General features: G+C 41.6%; 1 protein-coding gene across 4 annotated transcripts in view; it reads right to left on the bottom strand.

Annotated features, from left to right (window-relative positions):
* The window catches only part of USP15 (ubiquitin specific peptidase 15), a 129,752-nt gene extending 116,456 nt beyond the window's left edge, over window positions 1-13,296 (bottom strand). The window contains exon 1 of one of the 4 annotated variants that reach the window (XM_089674035.1): window positions 13,091-13,296. In XM_089674035.1, coding sequence (XP_089530161.1) covers window positions 13,091-13,179 — 89 coding nt within the window. In that variant the 5' untranslated portion in view covers window positions 13,180-13,296. The remainder of the gene's footprint in view (window positions 1-13,090) is intronic. The other 3 variants (XM_089674036.1, XM_089674037.1, XM_089674038.1) reach the window with 3 other exon arrangements.
* Between the last annotated feature and the right edge of the window lie 14,255 nt (window positions 13,297-27,551).

Here is a 27,551-nt window from a genome sequence, read left to right as displayed (position 1 = left end):
TTACTCCTCTCACCGAATCCCCCAAAGGAAAATCAGGAAGAAGAAAAGACCATAGCGTGATACCGCAGTAACTTCTCCTCAAATTAATCTCTCCAGACCACTCACATTCTTTTGCGGGATATAGCCCACTTTTTATTCAAAACAACAGCGATTCTCTTCAAGAATGATCCACTTTTCATGTACACCGATTATACAAGGACCTCACAGTCTGTAGCTGAGGTCTGCCATCCTGCTGCACACTAAACTGTGAGGTCCTTGTATAATCGGTGTACATGAAAAGTGGATCATTCTTGAAGAGAATCGCTGTTGTTTTGAATAAAAAGTGGGCTATATCCCGCAAAAGAATGTGAGTGGTCTGGAGAGATTAATTTGAGGAGAAGTTACTGCGGTATCACGCTATGGTCTTTTCTTCTTCCTGATTTTCCTTTGGGGGATTCGGTGAGAGGAGTAAGCAGAAGAGGTACCTAGACATAAGAGGAAACAGCACTTGGAGGTCTCAGACAAAGTAAAGGGGGTCCAGGAGCCCTTAACAATCCTGAAAGGCGTGTGACTCACCATTATCTGGTGAGTGCGGTTAATGTTGATTTCTGCACTGGTGGATGGTGAAGGGATCAGTAACACGGAAGAATCAAATGGAAAATATATTATAATTTAATTTGATTTAATTTTGTCACGGGACTGTAATTATATATATATATATATTTTCTGGGGTTTTTTTTGATTTTTTGTCACTTTGCTTTTTTGTCACTGGACTTATAATTTTAAATTTTTATATATATTTTTATATCAATATATTTTATATATAATTTACTTTATTAGCTCATTAATGTTTTTTTAAACTGATTAATGTAATTGATCATGTGGGTTTGCGCTGGTTTTCATTGTTAAAAATAACATTATGACCACCCACCATAACCCATTAAGGCATGGATGCCACTAGACCTCTGAAGGTATGCTGTGATATCTGGCACCAAGCCGTCATTTGCAGATGTTTTAGAGTGCTTGTACAAGTCAGAAATGAAATATGAACAAAGCATATCCCTCTATAGTGTGTATTTGTCTTAATTAAGAGCACTACATTTCATTTCTATCTGCTGCTTCATTCATCTGCTATCAGCATGAGTCACTTCTGACACATTTTCCTGACACCAAGAAAAATATGGTGACAGCGGAGGGACCTCTAGCTGATTAACAGCCTCAGCTCTGTTCCTGTGAGCTGTGTGGAGAGCGAGTATCCCTTCCCTCCCATCGGCTTCCAGTGCTCTCCCCAATAAGCTTGGTAGTGTGTAATTTCAGCTCTCCGCCTTTTTTCTGAACTCTCAGACAAGACTTATAAAATATTTTAGAGTGGTTGTAAAAGTCAGAAATGAAATATGAACAAAGCAAATCCCTCTATAGTGTGCACTTGTCTCAATCCAGAGAACTAAGTGCCATTTCTGTCTGCTGCCTCATTCTTTTGCCATCAGCATGAGTCACTTCTGACACAATGAGAAAAATGGTGATGGGAAGGATCTTCAGCATGCAGCCTCAGCTCTGTTCCTGTGTGAAGTTTGCGTGTCTCTTCCCTCCAATCACCTCTCACAGTTCACCTCACCGAGATCTGTATTGTGTAATTTCAGCCCCCTGTCCCCTTTTATTCTGAACTCTCAGACAAACTTTATAAAATTAAATTTTGATTGGATTTAGAGAAGCGGAGATAAACAGGTACAACTTATGTAGGAGGATTTGTTTCATCGCTGTGTATCACCAGAGGCCAGTCACTTTACTGGCATATGAGAGGGTTTACAACCACTCCGTGCAAGTTGGGAGGGGAGGTCTCCATGGATTGGACTTGCTTTTTTCCGATGCTTAATTTGATTGAGATCTGGAAACTTTGGAGGCCAATTCAACACTTTAAACTCATTGTGTTCCTTAAACCATTCTTAAATTCATCAAATTTATCAGGCCACCTTATTCCGTACGCATGTGGCCATTGTAGGCATTTATGGTTGTGGAGACAGGTCAGCATGGGCACCCTGAAAAGTCTGCAGATACGCAGCCCCATATAAAATTGTGATGCACTGTATGTCCTGACACCTTTCTATCAGAACCAGCATTAACGTTTTCAGTAATTTGAGCAACAATAGCTCTTGTACTGGATCAAACTACACGTGCCAACCTTCGCTCCCTATATGCATCAAGGAGTCTTGGCCACCCATTACACTGTCACCAGTTTTTCTTCCTTGGACCACTTTTGGTAAGTCCTGACCTCTGTAGACCATTTATTTTATGCTAGTGTTTGATGGTGGTTTGAAGACAATAAAAATGTAAGAAGGTACACTCTTTGTCTTAATTCAAATAATGCATTGGGAAGTTGCAAATATTCTGTATAAACTTGTATACAATAGAATTAGACGATCAAAGCAAAGTGACATGCCTGCCTCCAAAGAAGAAACGTTTCTAAAACTAGACTTAGGATATATATGGAAACCATTGTTCTGAAGCAACGATAACATATCTGCCCTTGCACTTGACCGGGTTAGCTCATTGAAAACAGTCCACACCAGAAGTACTGCTGTATAAACAGTGATCTGTTAAATGAAATCTGTCATGAAGAAACATGGTATGGAGGCCAGGAGTGCTGGCATTATATTGAAAATGCAATTTCTTGGCTGCTGTTGGTACTAGAATTGTGTACACACACACACCAAGGTGCTTCTCCCTTCTCAAAGTTAAAATACTGATTCCAGACTGCACATTTCACGTTCAGGTAAGCAGCACTGAGAGAGCAGCAGCATTGAAAGTTGTAAACTGCAAATGCTGGGGTGAGATTTGTAATATGGAGTTTACTAACAAATGTTTATTTTATTGTGCTCAGCATGTTAAACTAAAAAAAACCAGCGTAAAATACCACTTTAAATTTTGAAAAAACATGCCTTACAGCAGACTTAATTAGCAATGCAAAAAATAGAGTTGAAAAACTGCCTTTCTTACAGCTAATGACATCCACAGTTCTCCAGCAGTTACCTGTGGTCAGGGACAGATGTCCAAGCCTGAACGCATCCTTCCTTAACCACAGGTAATCGCATACATGTCGATACAGGCAAACAGCGATGGCTCTTCTCAGCCTGTCATTACTTTGTATGTGGCTTCTGCTGTTAGCATACACCTGTCAACCAACCACAAGAATGATAATTATCTCTGCTGGAACCTAATGTATGCACATAACTGCCAGTGTGAAGGGGGCCTCATTTGTCTCTCTTTATATCCTGCCCCAGCATACACATCTGACTTCCCATTATCTATGGCAGTAGCAAAATGCCCTCCCTCAGTACTCAGAGCTATCATTCCTATATGATGTACTGTATATAAAAAAAAAAGTTATGGAGCCTTCTTTCACCCATTCAGTGTTACACCCTTAATGAAATTGCTCCCATGTCCCTGTGCGATTTTCCTCGCTGTTGTACCCTATCACTCCTGCCCTACACACCTTGCCTACCATCATAACCTCTGTGCTCCTCCTTTGCACATTTCCCCTACATGCCTCTCTGCAAATACACCTCATTGGCATACCCTCCGTACTCCTCTTCACATACTACCCGTTGTGAAACCCAGGGCTGCTGTTAGAAACCACAGGGCCCCATATAGTCAACCTGACACCACCTGCACCACTGATGTTTGCTCTCTTCAGTCTGGGGGGGCCGAAATAATCTTCGAGTGTTGGCACCCTCCCCCAAAAAATTCTTCAGTTATGAATGAACACAGTGAGTGATTGATTCCAATAACTCGTTGTGTTCATTCAGGAAAGGAAGGGGCTGGTAAATGTGCCATATTTACCAGACGCTGCCACCATTCTGAAGCGCTGTCTCTGCAACAACTGAAAGCCAGCAGGAAGGAGCTGAGAAGTCAGCTTTCAGCTGCTACATAGAGGGCCATACAGGGGATCGGTTCCAGTAATTGCCCCCGCCCCCACCCCGCTGTTACAATCACCGTCCCTGCCCATCTGATTCACCCAGGTGTGTGTGCCCCCCTGCTGGCACCCCCTTACCCACGGCCCTTGTAAAACCCTCTGCACATGCTGCCCACTAAGATGCTTCTTTAGCATGGTTTGTAATATCTACAACATAGCCAGCACTGGAAGCGACACAGTTCAGAAATGATTGAACAAAAATGAAAGAAAATATTTTCACCCATATACATGATCCTACCACCTTTGTTCTATCAGAAATTATTTCCCCAACCATGGCAAAAATTAGCCATTGCTGCCCAGCAGAACTATTGTTGCTTTACTCTAAAACACAACTTCTCTGAGTTTGTAAGAGGGTAAAGCAGTCTCTATTACCCCTTGGCACCATTTACGTTCATGAATGGGGCCATTAGCAATTACATATGGGAGTCCCTGCAGGAGTTCCTGGCAAATAGCTGCAAATGGAAGCCCCACTAAAGGCAATGTGAGACTGACAGCTTCCGCAGCTAATGACGGCCACTCGCATGTAATCACTCAATTGATGTTTACCTGCAAATAGACTGTCTACACCCAGGGCCGATCATTCGCAGGTAATTGCTGCTTGAGTGATTACATATGAGCAATTGAGATTAGCTGCAGGACCTGTCAGCCTCCCATTGCTTTCAGTGGGACATGCACCCACAGCTAATCGCCAGAAACCCCTGTTGGGTCTCTCACATGTAATCTCTAACGGCCCCATTCGCATCTGTGAATAGGGCCCTACTCATTGATAAGTAGTATGAGAGTCTGCTTAAACAGTGTATTCAATTTCTATCCAATTAGGAATTCCCTTCCATCATACAATTGCTGGAGGATTGTACAATCAATTCCTAAAGCAGAACTTTACCCACAACAACTTGATAAAAAAATAATGCTCTTTAGCAAGGAACATACATTGATATTCCACATTAATAATGATGCTACTAAAATTAGTGTGTGCTGTAAATTGCCTCCAGCATTGTTCATGTTTCTTCTTGCTGGAGGCTGCCATTTTGTTGAAGCCCAGAGCTCCTGAGCAGCAGTAAATCATAAAATGGAACTAAACCCATAGATTTAACCTCCCTAACGGTCTGATTATGTCCATATTTCTGTGCTCAAAGCGGTAATTTTTTTTTGCAGGGAAATATGTATTTTTTTTATTGTAGGTCTGTAATTTTTAGGAATAACTCACTGAAATCTGTCCGAACAAGAGTCTAGTAAACATCCCGGGTATGTTAAAATTTGAAACACAAAATCACAAAATATAATTTAATAATCGTAAAAAATAATAAAATAATACTAAATTTAATTCAATAATATAATCAAACTAAAAACACTGAAATTTGAAATATAGCGTCAAGTTCGCACATCACTGAGCAAAGTCGCAGAATCGTTTTCAGTGTCTGATGACGAATTTCCCCACGAATCATTATCACTCAATTCTGCAAGTGGTTCTGATTTACTATCGCTGTTCTCCAGCTGGTCTAAAACCGCTTTTGACCTAAAGGGACGCTTTTTGGACGCCATGGACGTTTCTCAGTTTCCAGGCTGAAAGAACAGTAAAAATGCAGGCAGGGCACAGGACAAAGGTTTGATACAGTAATGTTTTACTATGAGATGTTAGTGAAATTAATGAATGTCACTTATACAATTTTCTCGCCAGTTCCGTCCCCATATGTCCTGACGTCGCAGGGAACGGAACCCGGGAGACAGATGCCGGCATCGGCTGGAAGACATTGCAGGGGACACTGCAGGGGGGATATCGCGGAAGTGCAGGACAAGGTAAGTGAAGAAGAGATCCTGGAGCAATGCTGCAGGGTATTCCCAAGTGTAGTTCGGGGTTACCGCTTGTGGTGCTGAAACTTTACCCCGAGCTACACTGGGGAATACCTCCAGGGAGGTTAAGTTTCAAAAAACATTTACATTCCTGGAATTCTAGGACTGCCAACTGTCGCATTTGCTTGTGTCCTCAACCAAACTGTCAAACCATCAAAAAGCTGGAGTCGTAACTGATCACATGTGCAGCACCATGGAAGTTGTAGATTAAACAGAGGATAAGATGGTAGCTTCCTTAGCTGAAAAGAATAAGCGGATTTAGTTCCACTTTAAAGCATAGTACCCTAGTTAAAAAATGAAGGCCTGCCAGATCACTTCAGGCTGGTCCCTTTTGCAGGTATAGCTATGTAAAACATTAAAAAGAAGTATCTATACTGCTTCAAACCTAATAATACACTGTTTCACCCTGCTCTGCACATGCTCACCACTTTTAGGCACTCTGCCGAATTCATAGAGGCTCATCTGTTGACAGATTAAAGATTAAAGCGAAACTAACAGGTAAGCTGTCACATTTGCTTGTCTTCTCAACCAAACTGTCAAACCATCAAATGACTGGTGTTAGTCCTCATGCACACGGGACGTTGTGATAACGCTGCTAACGTTAGCTGTGTAAAGTCACGTTGAAAACAAGAGTTTTCAACTTTTTTTTGTGTTTTTGCATTAACGTTTAGCAGTGTTTTCCCACGTTTGCGTTTTTTAGCGGTTTCTTTTACAAGAAAAAAAGGTCCAAAAACACTGGTTTGCAGCGTTTTACCACGTTTTGCAGCGTTTGAGCATTTTTACAGCTAAAAAAACTCCACTAGAAACCCACTAGTCCTGGGTTTTTTTCCACCCAAAAAATGTCCCAGCCAAAAAAAGTTGATTACAGTCTAAGGGCTCATGTACACTGCAGCTGCTAAACGCACATTTAGGAGCTGTTCAGCATTTTTTTCAGCAGCCCCTGAACTCACCCTAATGTTTTCCTATGTGTCCATGTACACCTCTTCATTTAGAGTCGTTTACATGCAGTTGAGTTTACAGTCGTTTTTTTAACGCAACAAACGTGTTCAGACGTCGATTTTATCAGCGTTTCAAATGCAAAACACTTGTAAACGCGGCTAAATGCAGCAAATCGCATTCATGAGCGTTTGCGTTTTACATTTTTTAATTCTTCCAGTTCCCAATGCTGTCCAGAGCCTGAAAAATGCATGCAAGGAGTGTTCAAGGTGCTCAGATGGACAAAACACTTAACACAGGATGCTCCTACCAAGCTTGGCACACATTGCAATGACCAATTCACACCTCAGACCTCTCCCACCCTTGGAAACAAAAGATATGTTAATAACCATTCACACATCAAATTCCTCATGAAGACCCCCTGCCAGGTGACCTTAATGACTCACTCCAGCAGACACCTTCCCACCCTTGGAAAAAAAAGAAATGTTAATGAGCAACTCACACCTAATCTCAACACATACTGCTGTCTCTGCTTCTACTCTCTGTATTTCTCTGAAACAGTCTGAAATAGTTAATTTACCACTTTTCAGTACATTCTGGGCATTTGGGAGGTTCTCCTGTGCTAATCTTTAAAAAACGCTTCTAAACACAAGCGCGCATAAATACGTTAAGCAAACGCGGCTAAACAGACGTTTTTTAACCTACGTTTTCCAGCAGTTAGTTTCCATCGTTCAGAAATGAAAACGTCCCGTGTACATGGGGCCTAAGTGTGCATGGACACATAGAATAACATGCTGGGGGGTTTACTAGCTGTAGAAAAAAAACTATCAAAAGCCAAAAACAGCAACTGTAAAAACGTCAAGTGTGTATGAGGACGTATAGCTGATTATATGTGCATCATGTCAGTTGCAGAATCAAACAGATGGCAGCTTCCTTGGCTGAAAAAATTAGGAGGGTTTAGTTCTGCTTTAACTGCTGCTGGGCTTCAACAAAATGGCAGCCACCAGCAAGAAAAAACAGGAACAATGCTAGAGGCAAATTACAGCACACTAATTTTGGTTGCATAATTATTAATGTGGAATGTATGTTCCATGCTAAGGAACATTATTTTTATCAACTGTTATGAGTAAAGTTCCAATTTCAGGCTGTCAGCAGATCGGCCTCTACAAATTCGGCACAATACCTAAAAATGAAGAGCAACTGAGGATATGCAGAGCAGGGTAAGACAGTGTATTACTGGATTTTAACCACTTCCTCACCGCCCTATAGCAGAAGTACTGCTACCGGGAGGCAGAGCTGCACAAAATCATGTATATATACATGATTTTGTATCTCAGGGTAGGGGGCACAGCCCTACCCGCACCGCCATTGGTGGCTACAGCTGTCGATCATCGGATCCTGGTCAGAGATTCCCAGCCGGCACCCAGCAATCGGCGAGGAACACTGACAGGGGAGAGGTCTCTATGTAAACAATACAGATCTCTCCCCTGTCAGCACCAGCACGCTGCTTTGTATTGCTCTACATAGCAGCGCAATACAAAGCAGTGTGCTCACACAGTAAAGCACACACAGACAAAATAGTAAAACAGCACACAGTTAACCCATTGATCGCCCCAGATGTAAACTCCTTCCTGCCCAGTGTCATTACTACAGTGCTTTTTATTAGCACTGATCACTGTATTAGTGTTAATGGGGTTGTCAGTGGCAGTTAGTCCCCCCCCCCACTGTCAGAATGCCCGTGGCAGTCCCGCTATAAGTTGCTGATTGCTGCTATTACTAGTATTAAAAAATAAATACCAGTATATATACCACCATTTGTAGACGCCATAACTTTCATGTAAACCAATTAATTTACAGGTATTGGGATTTTTGTTTTTAGCAAAGACATGTAGCAGAATACATTTTGGCCTAAATTAATGATGAAACTTGATTTTTAAAATTTTTTTTACTGGATATGTTTTATAGCAGAAAGTCAAAAATATTGTTTCTTTTTCAAAATTGTCTTTAATTTTTTTGCTCACAGCGCAACAAATAAAAAAACAACAACACAAAGGCGATCAAATACCACCGAAAGAAAGCTCCATTTGTGGGGAAAAAAAGGACATATTTTTTGGGGGTCTGAAGCTACTCTTTAAAGTGTGCACTTTGCTATTTATTGCCTTTCAGTACAAAAGGAGACTCCTACACAACACCTATATATCCCCACTTGTCCCATTGTCCTGTGGAATGAAGTGAGAGGTGTTGTATTAATCATTGTTTAGGATACAATCACAGCTATTTCCAAGAGCATTCTGTGGTTTCTGTGACGTTAATGAAAGGAAATAAATTATAATGGAAACCAAAGTGTACTATGTAGACCTGTTGAGTGATTAGCGATTTTGCTAGGTGGGGAAAAAAAAAAAAAAAAAAAAAAAAAAGATTCCTCCATCCATGCAATATAGTGCAGATGGCCAAATCCCCCAGATGGGCCAGCAGCAGCTGTCAGAATAACTGATCAGTGATTCCATCTGAGTGGATGTATCCACTGGTAGGCCAACAATTTTCTGTCCAGTTGCTTCAATTTTTCAATCAAAGGATATTAGGCAGGATGGGAGCCAACAGGGCAACTCGCAAAGTGAATTTTGGACAGGTTCTTCAGGAACTAGACAAAAGTCACAAACTGTATGGCCAGCTTTAGGGTTAGCCTATGGCTTCAAGGGAATGTGCAGGTCACAGCATGTCAGCCTGTAGTCCAAATTGGGAGAAAGCAGTCTAGGGTGACAACACAGGTCCTACACAGATGTAGAATCTGAGGCTGTTGTCACCCTAGGTCAGTAAATGTCATAGCATGATCCGCTGTGACTACATTAGAAAACAAATTTAGTCACCACTGCTGCGGACAGGTGAGCTGTTATATATTTAAATTTTGTTCTTGGGTTTACACACACTTCAAAGCCCAACTCCTCATTGACATACATATGTAAAAATAATAAATTATTTCATATACACAATTTTTTATATAGTTTTGAGTCTGCTTTCTTCTCTTCCTTCTCTGGTAGTATGCAGGTCTTGTAATCTGAAGAGGCTGGCATGACGCCATTCCCTGCAGCATTCTCAACTTTCATATGTGAACAGTGTGGCAAAGTGATGGGATCCAGAGATTTCTAGCAACTGTGGCTGGACAGAGAGGCACAGGATGTGAGTAGTTTCCAGAATATGTTTGGCCCCCATAATGTGGACTGGCGCTGGACTCAGAGAGAGTCTGCAGGAGACAGCACCTGAATAGAGATCATGGGTACTACAATGAAAGCTACCCTTTAGGGCTTGTCCACATGGGTGTGTGGGCAGTGAATGAAGGCAGTTGAGCTGCAATTTTATCGCATATATACTTTTTTATAAGCGAAATATTGGATTTATCTGTGTTTGTTTTAGGGTAAGGGGGTATAATAATTCTTGTGTGATCTGCATTTACTTGTGTATACGACATGAGAAGTGAAAAGAAGGGGTTAAAAAGCACCAGATTAGCCTGGGTTCACACCTGTGCGGTGCGGCATATCGCATATGATTCGCCCAGGAACCGCACCACATTCCTGTGCAAATCACATGCGAATTCTGTGCGTTGCGATTTGAGCCATACATTTTGTATGGCCCAAATCGCACCACATCATAGAGGTGAAGCACCCTTTTTTTTGGTCCGCACTAGAATCGGATCCCATGGGCATTCACACCTATGCAATTCGATTGTGCACATCGCACCATGTTTTGCGGACCGATTTTGGGGTGTTAACATACACACCCGCAGCGGTTCGCATGAACGGGGTGCGTTTGTGATGCAGTGCAGAATTCTCACAGAAACTGCTGCAAATTCCACACCGCATCAGTGTGAACCCAGGCTTAATCCCATAGTTTCTAACTGTGTTTATTATTGTTTATTTCTTTAGAAGCATATTTTCTTCTGTTTCTTTGTCCATATTTTGGATAGGTTTTATAACAGGTTTTCTGTGGGCTGTTTCTCTTCATTGGTAGTAAAGAATGAATGTCAGTTAGACCCTGTTCACACCTGAGCGTTTTGAGCTCAATGCTCAACAAGTAAAATCCCATTGTTTCCAATGGCTCCGGAGCCCCGGGATATCTGTGACGCTAGTGTACATCGCTGGATTGAGAGGGGGCTTAGGTGAGTATTAGATGGGGCTGGGTGGGTGCTGTTCTCAGGTTTTTTTTTACCTTCATGCATAGAATGCAAGAAGGTAAAAAAAAAATGTTGATCCTTAAAACCACTTTAAAGTGGAGCTCCCCACAAAAGGGTAAGTTCTGCTTTAAGGACTTGCCACCCCATTAAAGATTGGCACCTTTGGAGAGTGGAGGACGAGTACCCCCCCCCCCCCCCAGCAGTCTTCTTGGACATGTGACAGGTTCCAGAAGACTACAGGACCATTCACAATGTGCAGCGCTGCTCACACATGCACAGTGGGCACCCAGCTGTGAAGCCACAAGCTGTCAGAGCCGGGTGTTCACACTTAAAATGCTGGCGCCAGGGACAGAGAACGGCTGGTGAACCCGGCTGCAGCGAGCACACCGCTGGATCTAAGGGACAAGTGAGTATCAGTTCCTTTTTTTAAAAGTCAGCAGCTACAGTTTTGGAGCTGCTGACTTATTTTTTTTTATCCCCAGACACTGGAGCTTCCTCTCTGAAATAATTGAAAAATGTCATACCATGTGTTCTTGAAGTAGAATAATTATCTAATTGTTTCCTGCTTGGTATGATCTATTTGTGATGTATATAAATACACTTTACAGATATTAATCACACAGGTTCTGAGGCCAATTTATTGCAGATAAGGCACTAAGTGAGTTTAATTAGCTCCTTAATCAGCCACAGAACCTGTGTCATTAATATGTGTTCCGGTTAAAGGGATGAGGTGGCAACCCTAATTGTGAATGTCATTTCAGCTATGTTCCAGCCTGAGGAAGGGTGTTAAAGCCTTTGCCAGAAACTGCTGCATTTTGGAACAAAATATGCAATTTTTGTAACTTTTGTAAATGTTTACTGACTTTCAATACATTTTAAGTGCAGCAATCCCTGATTTAATTTTTTTTTCTCTATATCACTGGTGGGATGGTCTGATTGCTTTGCAGTCAATCTACACCTGTTGTGCTGCTCACCACACCTGTTTGGAGTGTGTATGTGTATATATATATATATATATATATATATATATATATTTATATGTGTGTTTTATTTAAGTAAGGCCCTATTCACACACCAGATATATATATATATATATATATATATATATATGGGGGTTTTTTTAGGTAAGGCCCCATTCACACACTATATATAGTTTTTATTTATGTAATGCCCCATTCACACCAGATATATATATATATATATATATATGGTTTTTATTTAAGTAATGCCCCATTCCCATTCTCACCAGATAGATATATATATATATATATATGGTTTTTATTTAAGTAATGCCCCATTCACACCAGATATATACATATGTGTGTGTGTGTGGTTTTTATTCAAGTAATGCCCCATTCACACCAGAACGCGGAGTGATAATCTTGTCTTCAATGCGTGTTTCCTGCACCACATTCAAAACGCACTGCAGCTGCAATCTGCAGTAGGTGTCAATGTTAACAACACCCCAAATGCAGGTCACAAATGAAGTGCGTTTGCATGCGTCAGATTGCATGGTAAAGAAATATCATGCGATCCGCTTGCAGTGTGTTTGCAAAAGTAGTGCATGTGCTACGTTTGGTGCGCTGCAGTGCGATTTGAGCCCAATCAAAGTGAATGGTCTCAAACTGCATTGCCTCTTCCTGGTGTGAAGCAGCCAGAAGTCTGTTGTGTACAGGTGGTACTTTGTGTTCTTGGTATGGTTTACCTTTTTTAACTTTATTGACATGTCACAAAATGACACTTCATTGGAGTCTATGCGCCGTAGAGTGTTTTCAGGTGCTGCGACATGCAGTTTGGCGAGTTGCGCTAGGTAAAAACATTTTTTTCCTGAGCGCATTAGACAGTTACTGTGTGCTGATCTATGGAGTTGAGTGTCAGCAGCAGACAGGTTGTTGATGCCATGCTCCCCCCATCACCCAGCTGTGTAGACAGGCACATGGAGCTCTCTAGCCTGGCAGGCCCCTGTACTGAGTGAAGGGCAGCAGACAGGCCCCGGGCCGGCACACACTCACCCATGACTGACAATGAGCAGGTGACCCCTGTGCCGGGCTGAGCGGTGCCGGGACATGATACAGATGTTCCCTGTGACACCACAGGCTCCCAGTCACTGCAGCCGACACTATGTCTGCCTCCATCGGAGAACCGTCCCCCTCCCGGAGCCCTCTCCCCGCCCGGGCCGCACTCACCAGGTGTCCCCCCTCCGCAGCGGGGTCTTCAGCAGCCCTGACACTTCTGCTCTCTGAGTCTCCAGATCAACCACTCCGCCCTCCGCCATCTTCCTGCACTGACAGCTGCGCGCTGCATCCTGGGAGTGACGTCACTGCTGGGAAGTAACGGGACCCGAGCTGTGTGTGTGTGCCCGGGGAGCACCGGAGACCGGTGCCGGGGGAGGACTGCACCGGACAGGCAGCTGCATGTGAGGGATCAGGCTGGCTGTCGGCTGTCACTGTATTATCCTGCCTGGTAGTAGCAGAGGAGCTGTCCCTGCACACTCCAGGGCTGCCATCTAGAGCCCTCCTTCACTACTTAAAGGGGAGCTCCAGTCAAAACTACACAAAATACAAAAACTGTAGCTGCTGACTTTCAAAAAAACAGGCACTCACCTGTCCCACCATCCAGCAATGTGCTCACAGCAGCCAGGTTCTCCGGCTATCCTTGGTCCTCGGTGCCAGCATCTTAACCACTTCCCGACTGTGGTATAGCCAGAAGATGGCAATAGCACGATTGGCTAGTTCTGGCAAGGGCATCCATGGCAGAGGAGAGGCTGTAAACTGCATTTGTCAGGGGGACATCTACACTGATCATTAGTGCCCTGATGATCAGTGTAGTCCCATCAGTGTGGCCAGTAGTGCCCACCTGTGCTGGCTTTCAGTGCCCACCTGTGCTGGCCATCAGTACCACCTGTCAATGCCCATCAGTGCCATATATCAATGCAGCCTCATCAGTGCCTTCTCAGTGATACCTGTCAGTGCCGCCTATCAATGCCCATCAGTACCACATATCAGCCTCATCAGTGCCTCCTCTTCAGTGCAGCCTCATCAGCGCACATTGGTGAAGGAGAAAAATCACTTGTTTACAAAACTTTTTAACAGAAACTAATTAAAACTTTTTTTTTCAAAATGTTTGGTCTTTTTTTGTTTAGCAAAAAATAAAAACCCCAGTGGTACACAAATACCACCAAAAGAAAGCTCTATTTGTCAAAAAAATTGTAATAATGTAGTTTGGATACAGTGTTGCATGACCACATAATTGTCATTCAAATTGCAACAGCACTGAAAGCTGAAAATTGACCTGGGCAGGAAGAGGGAAAAAGTGCCCGGTAGGCGAGTGGTTAAGTGTGAGCACTCAGCTGTGCCAGCTTGCGGCTTCACAACCAGGTGCCCACCATGCATGCACAAGTCATGCTGCGCCTTGTGAATGGTCTCAAGACTACAGGGAGGGAGGACAACTTCCTCTTCCAATCACCTAGGCAATTTCAGCGAAAGTGGGAACAGGTACCTGACAAAATTGGTTACCCCCCTTACTCCCCAAAGGTACCAACTCCTCACAGGTAGCAGGGAACCAGTACTTGAAGCGGAACTTGCCCTTTTGGGTGGAGCTCCACTTTTTGAAATTTATTGCAAAAAAATACCATATATAACCCATTTTTTTTGCAAGATATAAAAGATGATGGTACACCAAGTAAATAGATACAAAACATGTCATGCATTACAATTACAGTTGCCCGTGCAAAGGCTACAACCATTTTAAAAGCCTTTACAGGTATCCTCTTTAGATTTACAGAGGAGTTCTAGTGCTAGAATTACTGCCCATGATCTGACAATTGTGGCGATACCTCACATGTGTGGGACAATCGCTGTTTGCGTGCACACGAGACAGACGCGTGCACTCACTTTTGCTCATGAGCACGGGGGGGCTCTTTAATTTTTTGTTTTAATTATTCATTTTTTTATTTTTACACTTTCACTTTAAATTTTTTTGATCACTTTTATTGCTGTTACAGGTATTTTTATGGAGAGATCTGGGGTCTATGAGACCCCTAATCCTTCTTTTGCACTTGAAAGCATTCAAAACACCAATCTTGATGTTTTTGAATGCTTTCAGATTTTTAAAAATGGCACCAAAAGTTTCCAAGTGAATTTGAAGTGATGTCAGGTCATTGCTTCCGGTTTACAATAAAGGAGAGCCAGTCAAAGCTGATTCTGGCTTTGTTCGGCTGTCCGGCCAGCGGGTGGACTTGCACTCAGAACTCCCGGGTACCCTCCGGCTCCTTGTACAAGCAGTCGAGCAGCTAGTAGCTGCTCAGATTGCTTGTTCAAGACAACTGACTGCAAGCTCTAAAAAATGGTGCTGGGGTGATACCTGCAGTTGTACAGGTACGTCGCTGCAACGGAAGTGCCCAAATGGAAGAAAAATATATTTGAAATATATTTTAAAAATATTCTTCCCAAATATATTGACATATATTTGAAATACTACAATTTTGGCCATATTCAATATATTTCAAAATAGATTTATATATATATATATATATATATATATATATATCCATACACAGTTGTGTTCAAAATAATGGCAGTCAGACATCACTAACCTGATCAATCACTGTTTTTGGTAGAAATGATATTTCTACAACATGGCAAATAATTTACTAGCAGGTGTAGTAGAGTAATAGAAATCCAACAGACCCAACAGTCATGACATGCATGCTGCTGATTCTGTGTAATTGAATCACTAATTGAAAGGGGCATGTTCAAAATAATAGCAGTGTGGAGTTCTATTAGTGAGGTCATTCATTCTTTGGAAAACAGGTGGCAATTATTGCCCTTATTTAAGGAAGGAAGGCAGCAAATGTTGTACATGCTGGTTACAGTGCATTTCTCTCTGAAATTCTGGAGGAAAATGGGTCGTTCCAGACATTGTTCAGAAGAACAGCGAACCTTGATTAAAAAGTTGATTGGAGAGGGGAAAACATATAAAGAAGTGTAGAAAATGATAGGCTGCTCAGCTAAAATGATCGCAAATACTTTAAAATGGCAACCAAAACCTGAAAGATGTGGAAGAAAGCAAAAAACTACCATTCGAATGGATAGAAGAATAGCCAAAATGGCAAGGACTCAGCCAACAATCAGCTCCAGGAAGATCAAAGAAGGTCTAAAGTTCCCTGTGAGTACTGTTACAATTAGAAGACGCCTATGTGAAGCCAAGCTATCTGCAAGAAGCCCCCGCAAAGTCCCACTGTTGAAAAAAAGACATTGCTGAAGAGGTTACAATTTGCCAAAGAGCACATTAAGTGGCCTAAAGAGAAATGGCGCAACATTTTGTTGACTGATGAAAGTAAGATTGTTCTTTTTGGGTCTAGTGGCCGGAGACAGTTTGTCAGACGACCCCCAAACACTGAATTCAAGCCACAGTACACTGTGAAGACAGTGAAGCATGGTTGCGCAAGCATCATGATATGGGGATGTTTCTCATACTACGGTGTTGGGCCTATTTATCGCATACCAGGGATCATGGATCAGTTTGAATACATCAGAATACTTGAAGAGGTCATGCTGCCTTATGCTGAAGAGGAAATGCCATTGAAATGGGTGTTCCAACAAGACAACGACCCCAAACACACCAGTAAACGTGCAACATCTTGGTTCCAGACCAACAAGATTGACGTTATGGAGTGGCCAGCCCAATCCCCGGATCTTAATCCAATAGAAAACTTGTGGGGTGACATCAAAAATGCAGTTTCTGAGGCAAAACCAAGAAATAGAGAAGAACTGAAGAACTGTCCAATCATCCTGGGCTGGAATACCTGTTCACAGGTGCCAGAAGTTGGTTGACTCCATGCAACACAGATGTACAGCAGTTCTCAGAAACAGTGCTTATACAACTAAATATTCATTAAGTGATTCAAAGGAAAGCAAAATCTTCAAACATTTTTCAGTTTATATAGTGAATGTTTGAGTTTGTAAAGAAGAATACAAACACTGCTATTTTTTTGAACAGTCTAATATTCACTTTTCTTCAATTTTTTTAGAGGAACAACACAAATTTGATATATTTTTCTTCATGTTTTGATTTGGAATAGAATGTGTAGTGTTCCCAATGCATTTGTGTGTATGGAAATAAAAGCTATTAGAAGGATTTTGAGCTTTATTCACTTTTTTTCAACACACTGCTATTATTTTGAACACAACTGTATATACTGTATGTTGAAATGCGATTTTATTACAAAATATATGAAAAATAGTTTTAACAATCCTTTTCAAATATACTGAATGTCTTTAAAAATACAAATCTACATTTTTGGAATGCATTTACAAATATATGTAAAAATATATTTTAAAATGACTTTTTGTATATGTTAAATATATATATATATATATATATATATATATATACAGTCATGGCCGAAATTGTTGGCACCCTTGATATTTTTCCTGAAAATCAAGTATTTCACACAAAAAAGGTATTGCATTAACACATGTTTTGCTATACACATGTTTATTCCCTTTGTATGTATTGGAACAAATATAAAACAGAGGCAGAAAAGCAAATATGACATAATGTCACACAAAACCCCAAAAATGGGCTGGACAAAAGTATTGGCACCCTTAACTTAATATTTGGTTGCACACCCTTTGGAAAACATAACTGAAATCAGTCGCTTCCTATAACCATCAATAAGCTTCTGACACCTCTCACCCGGAATTTTGGACCACTCTTCCTTTGCAAACAGCTCCAGGTCTCTCTTATTGGAAGGACACCTTTTCCCAACAGCAATTTTAAGATCTCTCCACAGGTGTTCAATGGGATTTAGATCTGGGCTCATTGCTGGCCACTTCAGAACTCTCCAGCGCTTCTTTGCCATCCATTTCTGAGTGCTTTTTGACGTATGTTTGGGGTCATTGTCCTGCTGGAAGACCCAGGATCTTGGACGCAAACCCAGCTTTCTGACACTGGGCCCTACAGTGCGACCCAAAATCCTTTGGTAATCCTCAGATTTCATGATGCCTTGCACACAGTCAAGGCACCCAGTGCCAGAGGCAGCAAAACAACCCCAAAACATCATTGAACCTCCACCATATTTTACCGTAGGTACTGTGTTTTGTTCTTTGTAGGCCTCATTCCGTTTTCGGTAAACAGTAGAATGATGTGCTTTACCGAAAAGCTCTATCTTGGTCTCATCTGTCCACAAGACGTTTTCCCAGAAGGCTTTTGGCTTACTCAAGTACATTTTGGCAAACTGTAGTCTTGCTTTTTTATGTCTCTGTGTCAGCAGTGGGGTCCTCCTGGGTCTCCTGCCATAGCGTTTCATTTCATTTAAATGTCGACGGATAGTTCGCGCTGACACTGATGCTCCCTGAGCCTGCAGGACAGCTTGAATGTCTTTGGAACATGTTTGGGGCTGCTTATCCACCATCCGGACTATTCTGCGTTGCAATCTTTCATCAATTTTCCTCATCCGTCCACGACCAGGGAGATTAGCTACAGTGCCATGGGTTGCAAACTTCTTGATAATGTTGCGCACTGTGGACAAAGGCAAATCTAGTTCTCTGGAGATGGACTTGTAACCTTGAGATTGTTGATATTTTGCCACAATTTTGGTTCTCAGGTCCTCAGACAGTTCTCGTCTCCTCTTTCTGTTGTCCATGCTTAGTGTGGCACAGACAGACACACAATGCAAAGGTTAAGTGAACGTCTCTCCTTTTTATCTGCTTTCAGGTGTGATTTCTATATTGCCCACACCTGTTACTTGCCCCAGGTGAGTTTACAGGAGCATCACATGCTTGTAACATTCTTATTTATCCGCAGTTGTGAAAGGGTGCCAATACTTTTGTCCAGCCCATTTTTGGAGGTTTGTGTGACATTATGTCGAATTTGCTTTCTTTCCTCCCTTTTTTTGTTTTGTCCCAATACACACAAAGGGAATAAACATGTGTATAGCAAAACATGTGTTAATGCAATACGTTTCGTGAGAAATACATGATTTCCTGGAGAAATATCAAGGGTGCCAACAATTTCGGCCATGACTGTATATGTATATTGAATATGGCCAAAATGGTAGTATTTCAAATATATGTCAATATTTTTGGGAAGAATATTTAAAAACTATATTTCAAATATATTTTTCTTCCATGTGGGTGGTTAAAGTAGAGGAAAACATTTCATTTTGGACAGGTAAGGGAGGGTTTTAACCCCAATCTTTTTGTTTGGCCATGTGTGCCCCATTAGGGAGATTTCCCTTCACTTCCTGTCCCATAGCCAAAACAGGAAGTGGGAGGAAACCCCCAGTTGTCACTAGTGGTGCACAGTAGTGAAAGGGTTTGAAAAACTCACTGTTCTTAGGTTCTCCTCCTCACACAAGATTGGTGTGTGAGGAGGATAAGATAGTAATAGTGAGTGGTCACTGTGTGTTTACACTTATGGTCGGCCGATCACATGGTAAAAAGCCAATTTCATTGGCTCTTTACCTCCAGCGGGGAAGCGTTGTGTCCAAGGGACACAGCCTGAAAGGAACGGCCGCACTGCGTGCCCCCGGGGGGGGGGCGATGCACAGGACGTCATATGACTCCCAGTCACAGGAAGAAGAGGACTGCCCGGCTGTAAATCCGCTATAGGCTGGGCGGCAACATGTTAAAATATCACTATAAAATGATTTCACATCAGTGTGTATAGCTGCAAGTGGGGATGTGCCCGCACTGCAAGGGTTAATAGCTTGTTTAGGTCTAGGGGAACAAAAAAGATTTAATTACGCAATTCTGTTCCCTCCCTCAGCTAGATGGATCCAGCAGCCTCTCCTCACCCACGCTCTAGTGGTCTTGGATCCTAACTTTTTCAAGACCAAAGCAGGATCCATAGCCTTGCACTGGTTGTGTTGACGTCAAGGGACAGTTCACTGCTGGTGTGTGGGGGAGTGCTCTCTGGCAGGGGAGCGGAGGATCAGGTAAGTAAAGTTATTTCTCCTCTTCCCTTGACAAAATGAGCTATTAACCCTTGCAATTTGGGTGCAGCCTCACTGCAAGGGAAACATTTTTAGATGCTTGAAGTTGGGCTTTAAGCTAGCCATATGTGACTATGTTTCAATTATTCAGCTTGCCGGCTCCACAAGAAAACGGGGGAATATCCACTGCTCACTATTGTACTCAAGTAGCTGCTTGAAAAGTGAGTCTACTGATAGGACAGTCAGTATTCAGCTATTCATTTTCCATCTGACTCATTTAATTTGTCTTTTGTCAAGTTTGGTGGTGCTTTCAGGGCCAACTGTGGCTCCAACTTCAGTCAATTCAGCAGGAATTAGCCAAAACTCGAGCCATCTGTGGCCAGTATTGGTAAGCTACTTACCTGGAACACGTTGGTGCACATTAAGTGTGATGACACTTCATGTACATGCTGAATCCAGGTCAGTTTGATGGGAAAATGCAGTTCTTTTGATAGATCATTCCTTCTTCACAAGAGTCACACTGATACATCCCCACACTTCCCCAGTGTCCTGTTCACCTTTCAGAGTCCAGAGCAATAGGTCCCATGTAAGCCTTCTGGAGCTGAGCTTGCACAATATTAATGAACCATGTGACAGTGATGGGGACTGGTGATTGGCTGCTCAGACAGTGGGTTGTAAGAAGAAGGGAAATGTTCACATGTTCTCCCATTATTGTCCCCCATTATTGGGCATACTGATACCTTCAAGAGCTTTCTTAAAAAGAACAAATTCCCCTTTCTGCAAAAAGGCTGAACACTTGTGGGAAAATTAGAACCAAGGAGCTCAAAATGCAATTTTTGGGTCCATGCACAGTGGGCATAAAAAATGCTGCTTCTATGGGTGTTTCACATTTTTTCTTCAGCCTGTAGAAGCAACTCTGCACATTAGGGTGTTTAGAGACATTTGCAGAGGAGTGTTTATAGGCAGAAAAAAAAATCAAGTACATTTTTGAGAGGAGTTTTCAGGCAGAAAAAATTGCTAATAAACACGCATAAACATGGTATTTAGGAATGTTTTCAAGTGTACATTGAAAAATGAGCACAGGCAAATGCTCTTGAAAAAAACAGCAAATGCCAGTAAACTCTTCTAAATGCATGCTCAATACCAGCTACTATGAGTATTTTTTCTGCTGTTTTTTCTGCCTGAGGTTCTGGCATTTTTAACTTAAACCCTAAAAGTATTCAAGGATCCATATTTATTTTTGTAGATAACATAGCAATGTACAGCTGATGTACATTATGCAGGTAGTGCCTCCTTTTTCAGTAGTGGGAGGAGGCTCTGTCTTAAAAACATATAGTACATCACCTGTACACTGCCGTGTTTTCTGCAAAAAGTAGGGATCCTTGTACTCATTTGTATCATAATATGGTTTTAATTTTGGCTACTTTAAGGGCTTTGGTAGTTCAACATTTAAAAAAAATCTTAACAATATTTGTTTGGTTCTGACAATAATAAAAAAAGGAAAATACTTCCAAAATCTCTATACTTTTAAATCTAGCAAGCAGCTATATACAAAGTTTAAAATCATACACGAGTTTGGTCTTATACCTGCCAAAGGATTTATACTTCTGTGTTCCACTTTTGTGTTCCACTAAAGCAGGGACACATTGGTCAGGACACCCAGCCTGATAATAGGAACCATTGCTTGCACTGCATAGCTTGGGATTTTCATTTGCCTGCCCTGTTCAATTGAAAAAATAACTAACATGATAGAAATTTTATCAAATTCATAATTTTGATGTGACTCTGCCCACATTGCCAACATTAGAAATGTATCTCTTGACTCCTTAAAGCATTGGTGATCAAACATTGACTCTTTGTTGTGAAATGTTTATAATTTCTTTAAGCAGGGTTGCTCAACCTTTTGAAGAGCGGATACCAAAGTGATTTTTTATTTTAATGGATAATGGAGATTTTATACAACATTCAGGATCATCATTTTCAGGGGGCTAATCCCCGCTGGGTGTTTAAATACTGTGTAACCACAAGCACAAAAATCTACTTTTATTTTTTTCCCTAGATGTAAACAAGCACAGCCCTACTCCAATGGATAATTTTGTATTTGCCCAGAGTTGGACTTTAAGCATAAAATTTATTTCCAGAACAAATGTAGTCCTATCATGTCAGACACTTATGCACTTCCCCTCATTCTTTTATTGCATTACATGTAACAATACAGTCTTCACTAAACTATGAAATTATAGTGGCTTTTTTAACTAAGTATTTTCAAGGAAGAGCATTTAAGGGCCTGTTCATAAAATCACTGTTCATAAAATATTTTATGTATTTGTAATTCACACTTTATAGAATCCATGTAACAGATATAAGAAGCTCCACAGAAAATGCAAAATAAATCAAATAATAAGCAGCACCTCTAACCAAAAAAGGTAAAATGGTGTACAAATAAAAAGTGCTCTAATTATTCACAAAGTATTGCACTCACAAAGAAGGTGTCTAGCCGACACCAGCAATGACAGCCTCTAAAATGCCACATCCACAAGGGAAAAACCAAGGGTCGAACCACCTGCACTGCGATCAACACAGCCGACAGCTGGGAGGAACGTTCCAACGTCACGTCCAGTAGGCCAGGCCCAATTTATTTCGTCACTTGACGTCTTCAAGGGGCGGAGTGGAGTGAAGACGTCAAGTGACGAAACACGTTGGGCCTGGCCTAGTGGACGTGATGTTGGAACGTTCCTCCCAGCTGTCGGCTGTGTTGATCGCAGTGCAGGAGGTTCGTCCCTTGGTTTTTCCATTGTGGATGTGGCATTTTAGAGGCTGTCATTGCTGGTGTCAGCTAGACACCTTCTTTGTGAGTGCAATACTTTATTAATAAAATTTTACTGGTTTTAAACGTACTGCACCATCATATCTCTTCTTATTCCTCGAGCTTTGCCCATGTTATTGGAAGATCATTTGCTGCTTAGCTGTTCCATATGTGCTGATTGGATCACTATTGGTTGCTGTTCCTTTACTGGGATATCCTGCAGATCATTGCTCCCAGAGCAAAATGCTATCATGCTGGTTTATAATATAATCAGCATATAGCTCTGGTGACTGTATTTATTTCATCTGGTGTCGGATTTGCACATGGGTGTTTGTTTTCAAGATTGACATTAAGTTGATATTGGACTATCACTGTTATGGTGGCTGGACTTATGTTTATATTTATGAATTCATTTATTTTTATTATTTATCCTTGCTTGTTTATAGAATCCATACCTAGCTACACCCATGCCATCAAAGAGGAAGAGGTCAGTAAGTGCCAAGTGCCAAGTAATGGTTCTGCTTGAGCAGATTAGGGAATGGGAAAATGGACCCCAAGGACATGAGTATTGGGAGAGATGCAGTCATCTTTTTTACAGCAGCTTACCCATGCTTACAGAGATTAAAACTGAATGATGTTCAGAACTTCAGAATCACAGGTTCTCTTTCCTCACAAAATGTCTTTCAGCCATCGGTCCTTTCAGACTACAGCAGGTAGTCAGTGAGCACAGTAAGAGTTCACAGCCTGGACCCAAAAGCACCCAATCTACCTCCTCCACAGTCATTCTCATCTTAAGTTACTCTTACCTTATGACAGTCCACACCCTATTCATTTTTCTCAGCAATATCTACCTATGAGTATTTTCAGTATAAAAACATATTTTTTCATCGAATGTACAACTTTACAGTTTCCTGGTTTCAAGGATGTAGACTCAGATTCACTATTCTCTGCCAGCATGTATCTGTGGTTTTTGACATCACAGAACTAACAAGAATGGCTCCAACAGGATTGATGCTGGACATTTCAAGTGTCAAGTGTGCCCATGTATCTAGATTATGCAATGAAATAGAAGAATCAACCCTATGGCACATGTAAAATATTTGTCACATGTAAGCAGTCCTTACATAGTACTTAGCTTTGCCTTGACTCGAGAAAAAAAATAACAATTTGCCCATAAAGCTACATTTTTATTACAGATTAGGCAAAGCAGTTACAGTATATACAGTGGGGATCGAAAGTTTGGGCGCCCCAGCTAAACATTTGTATTAATGTGCATAAAGAAGCCAAGGAAAGATGGAAAAATCTCCAAAAGGCATCAAATTACAGATTAGACATTCTTATAATATGTCAACAAAAGTTAGATTTTATTTCCATCATTTACACTTTCAAAATAACAGAAAACAAAAAAATGGCGTCTGCAAAAGTTTGGGCACCCTGCAGAGTTAATATCTTGTACTGCCCCCTTTGGCAAGTATCACAGCTTGTAAACGCTTTTTGTAGCCAGCCAAGAGTCTTTCAATTCTTGTTTGAGGTATCTTTGCCCATTCTTCCTTACAAAAGTCTTCCAGTTCTTTGAGATTTCTGGGCTGTCTGTCACGCACTGCTCTTTTAAGGTCTAACCATAGATTTTCAATTATGTTAAGGTCAGGAGATTGTGAAGGCCATGGCAAAACCTTCAGTTTACGCCTCTTGATGTAATCCCCCGTGGATTTCGAGGTGTGTTTAGCATCATTATCCATTTGTAGAAGCCATCCTCTCTTTAACTTCAGCTTTTTCACAGATGGCATCAAGTTACCATACAAAATTTGCTGAAATTTTATTGAATCCATTTTTCCTTCTACTCGTGAGATGTTCCCTGTGCCACTGGCTGCAACACAACCCCAAAGCATGATTGATCCAACCCCATGCTTAACAGTTGGACAGAGGTTCTTTTCATTAAATTCTGTGCCCCTTCTTCTCCAAACGTACCTTTGCTCATTCTGGCCAAAAAGTTCAATTTTAACCTCATCGGTCCACAGAACTTGTTTCCAAAATGCATCAGGCTTGTCTATATGTTCATTTGCAAAGTTCAAACGATGATTTTTGTGGTGAGGACGTAGAAGAGGTTTTCTTCTGATGACTCTTCCATGAAGACCATCTTTGTACAAGTATCTCTTTATAGTGGAATAGTGTACCACAACTCCAGTGTCTGCCAGATCTTTCTGGAGGGAACGTGCAGTCAAACGTGGATTTTGAATTGTTTTTCTCACAATCCTGCGAGCTGTTCTGTCTGATATTTTTTCTTGGTCTTCCAGATCTTGCTTTAACTTCCACTGTTCCTGATGACTGCCATTTCTTAATTACATTCCGAACAGAGGATATTGACATCTGAAAACGCTTTGCTATCTTCTTATAGCCTTCTCCAGCTTTGTGAGCGTCAACTATTTTCAGTTTCAGTTTTCTAGACAACTGCTTAGAAGAACCCATGGTGCTGATTGTTGGGGCAAGGTCAGATGAGTCTGGGCATTTAAAACCTTTGAGATTGACATCACCTGGTCTTCCCAGACGATGATTGAGAACAATCCATGACACTGGCAGGTCTCAGCTTTGCAAAGGGGGCAGTGCATGCTATAAATTCTGCAGGGTGCCCAAACTTTTGCAGACGCCATTTTTTTGTTTTCTGTTATTTTGAAAGTGTAAATGATGGAAATAAAATCTAACTTTTGTTGACATATTATAAGAATGTCTAATCTGTAATTTGATGCCTTTTGGAGATTTTTCCATCTTTCCTTGGCTTTTTTATGCACATTAATACAAATTTTTAGCTGGGGTGCCCAAACGTTCGATCCCCACTGTATTTGCAAAAGAGCATGTACAATGTAACCAAATTGCCATGTAACAACTCTATTTGAAAAAAGATTTCTGATAGCAAGTGACTGATTTATTGACCTAAGAACATTGAAATTAACATTTTGGAGCACTTTAATGGAAGCAATGGGATTGATTTACAAAAACTGGAGATTGAAAAATCTGGTGCAGCTCTGCACAGAAACCAATTAGCTTCCAGGTTTTTTTTTTGTGAAAGCTTAATTGAACAAGCTGAAGTTTGAAGCTGATTGGCTACCATGCACAGCTGCACCAGATTTTGCACTCTCCAGTTTTAGTAAGTCAACCCCAATGTCTTCATCCGAAAGAGTGTGATCTTCACCATTCACAAAATTGTGCAGTGCATGGCATGCCAACACTGATATAGCGTTTTCCACATCAAGCTGCATCTTTAACAGTAAAATTCTCCATTATGCACAATATACACTGAAAGCACACAACTTACCATTCACATAATACAATACTACAGTACATAAAGAAAATATTCACAAATATACAACAAATATGGTGTGATGACAAAAAAACAGTGTTCAAATAATAAAGTGTCCACCACGTAGGCAGTAGGAAAATACTCTTTCTTTATCACACATAACGGGACACAGAGCAGGCTATTTATGACTATGTGGGTTACAGGCCACATATAGGTGAATCCACACTGGCCAACCAATCAGAGAGGAGGTCCTCCCCTATATAATCCCTCCTATATGGGAAGTACTTCTGTTTGTTTGCCAGTGTCTGTAAGGTGAATGGTCACTGAAAGTATTGCTGTGCTCTTGGAGCATACCTGCAAGTCCAGAATGGTTCCATTAGAGAATCAGGGACTTTAATTGGATCCATTTGGAAAGCTTTGAGCCAAAGTTGATGGTACCCGAGCCTCACTGGATAAGGAGAAGAATCCTTGAGGTTTTGCCGCCTTACAGCACTGGACCCTGCGCAGATGGAATGCTGTGCAGTTTCAAATCTGACCAAGGCGCTTCCAGTGGGGTGCTATGTGGGTCCAAGGCAGTGGCCCCTCAACATGGGGTCCTTGAAGGTCTGTAAGACAATGCTCGCTGTGATGGGTGAATGTTGGTACCTGATGGAAGTCAGGGACTTGCAGCGGGACTGGTAAGATATCTCCTTTTTTTTCTCTCTGTAAAGAGAAACAAAAAAAGCTTTAAATTGGAGGCAAAAGGAGAGGTGCTATGACTGTGAGATTCCACCAGGGGGAGTGCTCACAATTGTCCCCAGGATGTGCTTGCTCTTCTGTTTTCGGTCACTAGAGGGAGTACAGCCAGAGTATGCGCATGGGCAGTAGTGGCCGGAAACGGAAGTCGGCCATATTTGTTTATCTGGAGGCCAGGACATACGTGGGTTGGTGCTGATGCTGCTGCTGGGGAATTTCCTGTGGCCTGGACACAGAGCGTGCTATTCTGTTGGGGCACGTAAGCACTCCCCTGAGGGTGAAGTGTGGACCAGTTAGTCAGGAGCCACCCTAGGTGGCTCATAAAGCAGCATTTGCACTGAGGGTTTTTACTCCAGTACACTACTTGCAAAGCTGTATCTTGAGATCTGTGTTTACTAGTGGAGGTGCACAGGTTTGCACTATCTGAAGTAATGTCTTCCAGAAAGCGGAGTGGGGGAGGTGCAACAGGAAAGGGCACTAATGTACCACTGCCAGGTCCTGAGGAACCTAGTCGAAGGTCCACTGTAATATATCTGAGCCACTGTGTCTATCTGGCACTGTGGCTGCTACTGGGACTTCTGCCTCAGCATAATGACATATGCAGACACAACAAAACAGATCCATCTGTATAATGTGATACCAACACAAGTTTCTTATGCCATAACAGGAAAATTAATCTCCACCATTCTTCAAATTTGGATGCAGTTGCACAAAATACAGTACTAGGATGCAGTCAGCTCTTCCTTGCTAGAATGGATGCGCCTCCTGCTGCCTAGCATATTTCATTACTTAAAAGACATGCCACATGACTGTAGTAATTAGAAAGCTGTTAGATGGCGTTTTTTTCTGTCTGAGAAAGGGCCCCTAAAAATA

This window comes from Staurois parvus, unplaced genomic scaffold (assembly GCF_062004578.1).
Source record: "Staurois parvus isolate SC_StPar_1 unplaced genomic scaffold, SC_StPar_1.0 ptg000147l, whole genome shotgun sequence".
NCBI classification, from domain to species: Eukaryota; Metazoa; Chordata; class Amphibia; order Anura; family Ranidae; genus Staurois; species Staurois parvus.
This window is presented reverse-complemented; position numbering and strand designations above follow the sequence as displayed.